The 11620-nt window shown below is 36.1% G+C and overlaps 1 protein-coding gene across 1 annotated transcript in view; it reads right to left on the reverse strand.

Annotated features, from left to right (window-relative positions):
- Positions 1-11283, reverse strand: part of LOC145781754 (uncharacterized) — a 31230-nt gene extending 19947 nt beyond the window's left edge. Inside the window, exon 1 of the mRNA XM_082593425.1 lies at positions 11208-11283. Coding sequence (XP_082449551.1) covers positions 11208-11283 — 76 coding nt within the window. The remainder of the gene's footprint in view (positions 1-11207) is intronic.
- Positions 11284-11620: the final 337 nt, after the last annotated feature.

Consider the following 11620-nt stretch of genomic DNA (forward strand, 5'->3'; position numbering starts at 1 on the left):
TGTTTTAGAGAAAATTGACATGCAGCTCTGCTCATCAGTTTTGAATATCATATATACTTTGTTTGCTTAATACTAGCTAATACAATATGATACTTTGTTATTATCATACTGACCACAGTTATTTTTTTATTCTAAAGGACGAAGGTCTTAGTAGTCTACTGCATAACAGACAGAGTGAACATAAAGTGCAGAGTTGGCCAGTTTCACAGTAGCCGTAGTTGTAATATACGCTAGGCCTATATATTCTTAAACTCAGTCGATGGCTGTTTTGGTATTTGGGCACTTTCATTAAAATTGCACACATTTTTACCCCCTAAAGTGGCTCTGTACGGATATAGCTGTAGGCCTATGCTATAATATGAAGTACCATACATCAGTATAGGCTAACTAAAGGGCTAGCTTTTTAGTAGTCCAGAAAGTTATTTATAAACAAAAGTATACATATGTTAAATTTTAGTAGCAATCCAAGGTTTTAATCTGATCTTTCATTTAGGTTTTATTGTGATAAATTCAGTGCTTTAATAACCTATATATATTTGTGAAATGGGGTTTGTGTGTTGTGTAACAAGCTGTAAAAGTGGGTACAAGTCTTGCAAGACTGTAGTGAAAGTACCAATGTTTTGATTTCCGAAAGATGAAGAAATGAAAAAAAGATGCTGCTTGTTTCATAAATTTAATTGCAATGTGTGGAAAATCATGTCTGTTACAACACCTACAAAAGGTAAGAATAAGATCAAAAGAATGGCTTTAGTTTAGTTGTTAAATTTATTTAATTAGGTTGAAATTGTGTAGAGTGACAACAGTACTTATTACGGCCAAGCAAATAAGTTTTTTTTCTCATTTATTCACCGTCTTCTGACTTTGATTCGAGGCAAAAAAAGGTTTGTTCTGACGAGGATAGTAGGTCTAAATTGTATGTTGTGTACCAATGGGTGTACAGTAGTACACTACTCAGAAATTACTAATGCGCACTGCATTTTTTCAGTTTTTCGAAAAAGAGATGAGATGTGTTCTCCAATTGAAGCTGATGAAATCAAACAGCAACCGAGTTTGACCTTTTTGGGAAAAGCTAAAGATCCATTTATACTTTGGAAAAAAAGAAATCTTTCTGGGCTCACTTCACAGACATTTACTGCATGCATTTAGACCATGGGTGCGGTTCCGGAGTTGGCGCAACATTGATAACCAACCATCATTTCACCTATGTTCTCACTGGAAAATTTTTGTCCAATTCAATAGAAGGACGGTTTGGGTGGTATCAGCAAGTCAATGGTGGTAATTTTTTCATGTTTGTAAAACAAGTTCTGGAAGCTGAAAAAAAAATTCGCACTCTTAGTTTGTTGCAGCAACATAATCTTCTTGCAGCAGGTAACCTCACAACTCTTAATGCTTTTCCACTCGGCTTTGACGTTTCGATGTCAACTGTTTCGTTTACAGATGTTTGATGGTTTACTAATTTTTTTCTGCGGTTAATGTGAATGACCTCTCCGATGCTGATGCTAAATGTGACGTATTTTGTGAGCGGATACATTGGCCACAGTATCTCTCGAGTACTTGTAAGATGTTATTGGTAAAAAATGTTGATGGGCCGAGTCTCCTTGAGTCGGTACCACATTATCGTGCACATCTTTTTGAAATAGCTGACCGTGGTGGTTTATCCGCTCCCACAGCATACTGCTTTGCAGTGACAGCGCTGGCTGTTCAATATTACACTGCTATATTGTGTGATGACTTGGCTAAGTCGAAACTGTTTAGTTTGTTGAATTAGCGTTTTATTTTTACTTCTTCAATCTTGAATGTCGAAGAGTCTCGTGGTATTGGCGATTTAGTTCAGCAAAATTGTGATAATGGACATTCCGACGTTAACTTAATTGTGTGCACTGCATTTAACTGTTTCACTAAAAATGAACTAAAACGATTTAATGCCCCGGAGATTGCACCTTCCACAATGGTGACTAATCAAAAGGTTCGAAAACTTACTTTAAAAAGCACACACAAAAGTTAGTTATGTTTTGTATACACGTTTTTATTGCTACTTTATTCTTATTTGTTATACCTCACAGCCAATAGAGTTGCTACTCTCATAAACACCTGAACAGTTTTTTCAAGCTTGCTTGGTATTGTACTGTAATGTTTATTATATGCTTACTTCACATTTATTTACAACCAATCGTATGAAGTGAGTATTGGTGAAGTTGCTGTTGTATAATAAATTTAAGTCTACTTGTCTATATTACGAAACATAGTGTAATCTAAATGGAGATATAAAGTAGACATTTACACTGTAGAATATTTGACTCAAGTCAAGGGTAAATTTGATCAAGGTGTTGGAAGCATTAATTACGTTGTTCAAATTGCTTGTATCATCAATCTTATCATTTACTTGCTTCCTTGATTGTCACTATTGCATGGTATTGTGCTCTGTAATGTTACACCATCTGATGTATCTTCTTGAAGAAGTCAATTATATTGATTGACAAAACGTACGAAAATAGATGTTATCGTTTTCATTACTGTGTAGCTGTTAATAGTGTTAGGAAACATGCGTATTGCGTAACTATAATGTGTCAATGACAGTAGTCTATGTACGACTTGTAGGCTACGTGCTTCAGTGCATTCAATGTTGTGCTGGACTAGTGCGCGTATATATTAACACCGTATAATAATGAATACCGTATAATATAATGTTTACAAACCTGCAATAAATTTATATTTTCAACTACAATAGTCATGTATGCTTTTTGCGCATTAAAATTCAGTGGAACGGTTACGAGCAACCTATTTGTGCAAAAATAGTTGTTTGCTACAATCGCCCTTCTCCCAACAACGCCTGAAATCGCCTTCGCGTCCCGATACTCACTATGTCCCTGTGTGAAACGCCCGGAAAAAGCTTCAAAACAAACTTAATAATATTCCAAATATTTCATTATAACACAAGACTTTCAATATTAAAAAAAATACCGGTAATTTCGGCTAACTACCAACTTACATGTAGGCTACACAGAATTGGAACTGTAGGTTACATGAAGTAGGATAATTAACTTGGTTGCAAAATTGTCACACACACACAGGCCCGGATTAAGGTCAAATGGGGCCCCTGTGCTAATGAATTTTATGGGGGCCCTTACCAGCTTACGTGGAGCGTAATGGAAGTAAGCTGGTTTCGCTTGCAGAGGAAACCGAGCCTTGCTTAGGTAAGTTAGATAACTTTGAAATAGCACGTGATCGATGATTAAATAAGCATGTGCAAATTAAGTCAACAATGTTTATGTTATAGCCTAATGGATGCAAAATCACACACATTAAATCAACGAAACCGTGCAAGGGAAAACATTGTAGCAAGGGACCACTGTTAGTACTGCACACTACACTACACACTACGCAAATCGCAATGAAAGGTTATTCTGAATTTCTATTCTAAACTGCTCTTTCATTCACTACTAACTACGTAAATAGGATTTAGAAAACTAACATGAAATATAGTCGAACGACTTTTTTCTGGCTATTGATAAATATGTTACTTTTTTTAGACAGAGGGGCCCCACTTTTCTTAATTTAGCCGCCCTGAAAGCTCAATTGGTTAGCGCGTCACTTCTGGAACGAAGAAGCTACAAGATCAAGCGGCGCTGGTTCGACTCTCGGGGTGTGCGCTTGAGCAACGCACGTTAAGGACTGCTCTCCATTCAGCGGCATCTAATGGATGGAATAGTTCCCCAGCAATAAAACTTCAACAATCGGAAACTTCACTAGCTGTCAATCTCGATGACCGGGCCTGCGTCAGTAATTCAAAGCCTCTACAAGTATGCGAAACTGCCAGGATTAAGCTCTGCAAGAAGCTTTCCCAGTCCGAGGATAAAGATTCAATCAATCAATCAATTTTTTTTCTTGAAAATTTTTTGCAGGAAAAATTTGTTATTTTATTTATTTCATTTTTAGGAAAAGTGGGGCCCCTGTGCTTTAGCACAGCCTAGCACAATGGTTAATCCAGGCCTGTCACACACAGCTAGAGAAGCACATCCAGCCAATCCATCCAATCTAACTTGGCCTAGCTTGTGGGGAATTTCACATTGCCCGCACAAATGATAAATTCTTTACCTTGGGCTTGGTGCTTTTCTAAGATAATTGTTTTTTCCCGACATCTAAAAGAACGAGACTAAAGTTTTGTTTTGAAAATTGTGCATTTTCAAAAAAATTTTCTGTTTTTTTTGCATTTCAAAAAAAAATAAACTCAGCTTGTTCGCATTCGCAAGCAAGCCATGCCATCTGGCAAAGTTGCAGAAACCACTCAAACCAGTGTTGCCAGGGGCTGCAAAACAAATTTTCTCACAGCTATTCCAACAACTTTTTCACGACAACCATCGAAAAATTAGCTTTCGACACAGACAGCAAGATTCAGTCAATATTTTTTCATTCAAAGCTCAGAAAAGCAGAGAAGGAAATGATGAACACAGAATTTGGCATCAAAAGGCAAAAAAATGTTTGAAATATGCATTGGAAAAGCAGTTTTTAGAAATCAGTATTAGCCTACGATAATTGTGTAAATGATTTCTGAAAAAAGGTCTTTGCCCATTCAAATTCCGGTGGTTTTAGCAAGCTTTCAGTGTGAATTTACTTTCTGTTCTGCCTTTCTGGAACCTCAAAACTGTTCAAACTTCTAAATTTTTGTTCTCAATGACCTTGAAAGTCTTTTATATTAGTGTTGCCAAATGCAAACAAAAAATTACCGCAACAGATTTGAAAACTCCTCAGTCACCAGTTGTAAATTCATTCCATAGACGCTTTGGCGTTGCAAGCGTCATAAAACATTGCGTTAAAACGTTGAATTTTATCGTCAACATCACGGTCATCTCAAAAAAAGAAGTCTTTAGTTTCTTGATGGAGTTTGTTTACAACTTTGTCAAACATCAGTAGTTGGCACACCAGCAAACAAATTCCAAGTCTAGAGCTTTTCCCCTGTTTTTATTTCTCAAAATTCTAATTTTTTCTCAATTGAAATGTTTTTTGTTTATATGAACTTGACATTTCCTTAAAATACCTAAAATTGGGGACAAAAATTTTTATCTGGTAACATTGCTATCATGGTATGGATCTGCAATAGATCAAAAATAACTGCAATTTTTTCCAATATGATTTTTTTAACATTGTAGGTTTTCTTTGTTAGAAGAATTTTTGTTTATTTTGCTCTAAGACAGATCGTTTTTTCGTGAAAAATGTGTAAAGTGTTTATCTGGCAACTTTAAATGACAAATGGTGTTGCCATATTTTTTTAAATATTTTACAGAAAAAGTATAGCATCATTCATTCATTCATTTCACATTAAATTAATCAATTTTAAGTTCAGCGTATGCAAAAAGTGTAGAAATACTAAGTATTTGTGAGCTAGCCGTCCCTGCAATATATTAGGTTCTATTATATCTACAAAATATTTTGCAATACCGTATCTCATACTGTTTTTATTTCAGCTTGCAATAGCCTGCATTGGTAGTCTGATGTATTTTACCTTGATAAAAAGCGTGAAGTTTTCTTCCTTTTTGGTTGGCCGTTGCAATAAGTCTTATGAAAAAATAGCTGTTTTTTGAAACATAAGACTTTCCCGCTGCTTCGACGCCAGTGAGATTTAGAAAATTATTTGTTCCGTCATCAAGCTGCATCCAAAAACATAACAAAATAAAGTTTAAACAGCAATGTAGCCACTAGCCTACAACATAAACAAAGCATAGGCTACATTTTCAGTTTAGTTTCATGTTTTATTTTCGACCATCAAAGCAAAAAAGCAATGTTACTTGTCACAACACAGCAGTGTAATTTTTGAGACTCCACTCCTACTCCATGAGACCAGACTCCAGTCTAATCTGAGTCCGAAAAATTTAATCATTTTAAACTACAAATTCACTCTTTGCCAAAATCAAATTCTAAGTTAATATGATTGGCTGCTGGCCAAGGTAAGCACTTTAACGTATTCTTCTGTGCCAAAGCCGTTACGCAATCATGCGTGACATATGACATCACTGATGTTTATAGAGCAATCAGAAAAAACGCAAATATTTCTGATAGAAAGTGAAATCAGTGAACGTTCTGCCGTAGTCAACGTAGTATAGTGGGTTAAGGCTAGAGGATACAATTTCGATGATGTGGGTTCGATTTCCACTCCTGTTATAACTCAAATAAAAACAAAACAATTCTTCAATTAGCGGCACGTAGCGGATGAAAGTATAGCACTTAGCGGACGCATGGCAGATAATTGAAACAAGAATGCACATTGCACATAGATAGGATGGGTTAGGCACATAGCGTACAGAAATCATTTTCTGGTTACAAATATTTCAACAAGAAACGAAAACTTCATTCTGATATCTCGGTTGCTGGGCCTGAATCATGCCATTCACAGTGCCTTACCTCTACGACATCTATTCCTTTTATAATGTTGAACTCAAGAAACTCTAAGTTAACTTGATATGGAGGCTTGGCCGTAATATTCCACCAACAATGAAGAACTTTCTTGGTTCTGTTCAGAAATTTGGAGATGTCCAATTGTTGTTTGTGTTTTTTTGCTTCGGACACCTTCAAACCGCACCCTTGGAATAAATAGAGGGTATGTTTTGAAATTTTCCATCTGGCAACACTTCTCTACTCAGCAGCGAAAACATCACTAAAACAGGCATTTTAATAGAGGTCAATAAACTTATACGGTAGATATTCTGCTACAAAGCTGGGTCAAAACCCAAAAGCAATACACTTCTAAGTAAAACGCACTATATCTAAAGAATACGTGGGGGTTTCTTTAAGTTACCATGCCTCTTCGAAACTTTACGGGCCCTTAAAATTATCTCGGTTCCAAAAAAACCTCTTTGACCCCCCCTGTCTACGCTACTGGTAGTGGGTATGTGGTAGGCTTGCAATCAATCAATCAATCAATCAATGTTTTATTTGTCAGTAACAGGAACATAGGTACATGTTTGAAATATGCAATATACCCAGTACAAAAGTTACACAAGTTCCCATACCGACAGTGAGACAACGAGACGACCATACGGTCTACTAGTCAATTGCCACCCTACGGAAATTACGATTTTGCCATTTAAAATAAGCATACAAGAGAAAAATAATAATTGAAACGTTCCCGCGCTTCAACAACAGCATACGCACAAAAAAAAAAAAAAAAAAAAAAAACATATTGATGATAACGTAGGCCAAAACACAAAATTCCATGAAGCAAGCAGAGAATAATAAAGTTTCCGAAGCAACTGACAAGTTGGTTTCCATAACATATCACTTACGATGCACTGTAGCTTTGTAAAATTAACGTTTTGATCTCTTTTTTGAAACAATGAAATGATAAGTTTTTTAGCCTGCTTGGAACCTCTGACCAGAGCATTGGTCCCAACACCTGCATGGACTTCTTGCCAAATTCTGTGTTTGATCTGTTTATAAAATAATTGTTGCCTGTTTGATATCTTGTGTTATGCTGATGAATAGATGAAGCATTTGTAAATAAATCACAATACGTAGACGGATACTCATTCATGTGAACTTTGTACATATGTTTTTTTATTTCAATGTTATGTATGTCTTTTAGTTTCAAGATGTTCATTTTGAAAAATAAAAAATTAGTGTGAGCATAGTAATTTTGTTTCGTAATTATTCTTATAACCTTTTTTTGTAATTTTATTAATGGATCCAGTGCACTGTCACAGGCCTTTCCCCAGCTTGAAATACAATATTGCAAATGACAGTAAATCAAAGCGTGATACACATCTTTTAAAGTGTCTGTGTTGACATAATTTCTGAGTTTAAGCAACGCCCATGAACCTTTTGCTACTTTTCCGCAAATTTTATCTATGTGATATTTCCATGTTAATTTGTTATCTATGTAAACGCCAAGGTATTTTATTTGATCTTTTTGTTGAATGCTTGTGTTACCAATGTTAATGTTAAAATTTTTTATGTGTTTTTTATTTGTTATTAGCATGTATTCAGTTTTTGAGAAATTTAATGATAATCTATTAAGCTTCAACCAGTTGTAAACTTTTTGCATTTCGGCATTCACATTGTTCTGCAAATTTATTTCACATTTGTCGCTCATCGTAAGATTGGTGTCGTCAGCAAATAGTTTAACATTCATGTTTGTTGAATTTGGTAAGTCATTTATATACAGTAAGAAAAGAAGGGGTCCCAATGTCGATCCTTGGGGCACACCGCAGGTAACCTGTCTTGAGTTTGAAGAGATTCCATTGACGACCGTGTGCTGTAGACGATTGCTGATATAGCTTTTTAACAATTGTAATGGAAGGCCCCGAAAACCGTATGTTTGCAGTTTCTGTATGAGAATAGTGTGATCAACTGTGTCGAAGGCTTTAGCTAAATCAAGAAATACAGAGCAAGTTGTATCTTTATTATCTAGGTTAGTTAAGATGTTATCACAAACGTTTGACACAGCTAACGAAGTGGAATATTGTGGTCTAAATCCATACTGATGTGGTGTGATCAGGTTTTCTTTGTTTTTTGTTGCAAATCATTCGCTAGGCCTTATACTGTCAAGAGCAGCCAATTCAAGATTAATCGTGTTGGAACGGCTGTGGAATAATATACGACCTACATTCGACGATAATAACAGGGTGTAGCCTAAACAAAAAGAGTATGTTTGAGAAAAAATCGTTGCTGAAGTGGATCTACTTTAGTGGCATTGACGAGGGGTCCAGTACTTTTGGCTCGGGGTCTCAAATGATTTTATCGACCCAGAACCTTTTTTGGGCGGCCAGAAATTCAGAAAAAAAACACCACGTAGGCTATTTTTTTAAAAGTTTCTTATTACCGGTAGGCTATGTTGTTACTTGCAGGGCCGGATTTACCAGTAGGCAGTTGCCTAGGGCGGCAAATTATTGGGGGCGGCAAAATATGCAAATATATTACATTGATAATACTGCACGTGAATATAATAATTCACAACAGATATATTCAGATATATAGCAATTAATAAATATGTTATCACATCACACATTTATAAACAGTGCGGCAAGTCATGTATGGCAAGTCATCGCCTCTAGAGTACTTCACGCTTGATTGGTTTTCAACAATATGTGCTGCTTAGCGCTTCTTTTAGTTATCTGTCTCGCTTAGTATGGAGGACTAGGCTTTGTCTGTGCAATTTTTATTAATCTTTGTTCTGTTTGTTTCACTGTTAGTAAATTTGAAGGAGCCTAGAAAAAATGTTTTTAGTCAATGTAAGGTTGATGGAAAAGTTGCAGGCTATTTTGTGTAGGCTACTTGCTTTGATGCTTAAAGTATGTAAACAAGCCAAAAAGTAAGACTAGTAGGCTATACGAAAGAACTTTAGTTTTATGAAGTTTTATAAAAATGGCGGCATTGAGGACTAATGAGAACAAGTGCCTGTGTTGTAATCTTATCGAAAAATCGAAAATCACCATCGCAAAATTTTTTTGGGGCAGCACTTTTCCCATCTGCCTAGGCCAGCACTTAGGCTAAATCCGGCCCTGGTTACTTGGCCAGGAGATCACAATGGTACCTAGCTCAAAATATCCTCTCAAACATCTTCACTACCTACAATTGTTTTTACAAATGGAATATTTTCAACTAAAAGTATAATCGAAATAATATCTAAGTTTCAGGTTTAGTTGAAAAGGGTTGGCTTATACTTTGGCTTTCTCAATGACTCTTTGTTCTTTGGCCACAAAGCCGATAGCTCAGTGGTTACGCGTTCAACTCAAGATCAAGCGTCGCTGGTTCGGCTCTCAGGGTGGGAGGTTGAGCAACGCATTTCAGGACTGCTCATCAAGTGGATGGAATAATTCTCCGGCAACAAACTTCAACAATCGGAAACTTCACTTTGTCAATCTCGGTAAACGGCCTTGCGTCAAAGCCTTTACAAATATGAAAAACTACCAGAAATATCCTATCAAGGCTTTGTCAGTTCGATGATTTTTTTTCTATGATAAAGATTCAAAACCAAACCTTTTACTCAGAAAAATATTGTGTCAAAAAATGTTATTTTCTTACCTACTGGGCATTTGCGGAGCTGAATGCATTTGTCTTCATGTAAAACTGAATCATTAGGACAGTAGCAGCCGCATGTGCTATGACTACTATCAGCGCTTATCGGTTCAAGACTGTCGCATGTACTCTGGCACGTGCTACGGCATTCCCATCTTTTCGGAAATTGACAATCTGAAATTCATTTGACTCTGATCATCTTCTCAGTCTGCAAGTTTACTTATTTTTGTATCGCTGTGGCAACTTTTGGCCTCTCATCTTTTCGGTCATGTGGTCAGTTTAGAATGGCGGTGCTAAAAAAATGGATTCTATAGCCGACTTTGGTCATGTAAAGCGGTTTATTACAGTAAATTAACTAGACCAATATTTGTTTAAGGTCTGAGTATAAACAAATATCTTAAATTTGAAAACATATGCTGCTTTTTCTTGCATAGCTTTTGTATTTTTGTTTTGAGCGGTTTATCTGACCCTGTATCTGACCGCACACCTCTGAACGTGTTAATAGTGCAGACAAGACAACACTACAGTATCAAGGTTGCCAGATGGATAAATGGTGCAATAAACATTTATACTGTAAAATCAACTGAAAATTCTGAATACTTAGTAGCACAAATAAAAGTTTCCCATATGAACAAAACAAAACTTGTTGAAGAATAATCGCAGCTCGAAGTTTTTTTTTTCAATTAAATAGCATAAAATTAATTGCAAATTTTGTGATTTTTTCAGTAGCCTATTGTAACTACCCTCACCCTTGGGTGTGACTTTGCGATTCTATGCAAACTATTGATAAGAGTAAGACTAATAGCAACAGTCACTAACTATTGCAGTTGTTACGTCAGCGATTGAGTAGTTAAAAGCAACAGTGTGGCAACTACTTAACTACCTGTAATCAGGTTGCTTAGAGTAAAATTTTTTTTGCAACATCATTGACCAAAAACTTCATTTTTTCAAGTGCACAAAAAGTGAACTTGAAAGTGATCTTGATCTTAAAGATCACCAAAATTAGTGATCTTGCTCATCTTTGCGATATAGGGTAGGCCTACTTGTAAGTCTGTTCCATTGTTTTATTTCTAATCATCACAGCGAAAACAATTCATGCCAACATGGCAAAGTTCTGGAAAAGGTAAAAGGCGATTACATCGTAAGCTTGTCTAATCTATCTCAAATTCAACCCTTATTTTTATAAGTAAAAAACTTACCAGTTGTTTCAGCTTGTGATGTCGCAAGCAGCGTTAAAGCATGGCAAAGTACGAACAGCATTGTCAGATTACCCATGTCTATTAGAAAGAGCAGAAACAAGCTCGATTAAGTTGAGTGAATAGGTGTTTCAACAAATCCAAGCACTGCTGAAATAACTCGGTCACTGAAGTCAATGTTTTAAATAACCTACTTGTTAGTGACTACTGACTAATCAAAAGAGGTTATAGGCTCACTGTAAAAAGCTATGACTACAATTGCAATCACCTATCAGGCATATTCAGGAACGTAGTCAGGGAAGGGGGCAGTTACCCTCTCCTTCACAAGCGTTCGGAACATAGTAGCCTACCTAGTCAAATAATTAACCATTATGCTGCTAAAAGCGAAACTTATTTGTTTAAAAACAATATTGATA

The sequence above is a fragment of the Aplidium turbinatum genome, chromosome 13, assembly GCF_918807975.1.
Source record: "Aplidium turbinatum chromosome 13, kaAplTurb1.1, whole genome shotgun sequence".
NCBI classification, from domain to species: domain Eukaryota; kingdom Metazoa; phylum Chordata; class Ascidiacea; order Aplousobranchia; family Polyclinidae; genus Aplidium; species Aplidium turbinatum.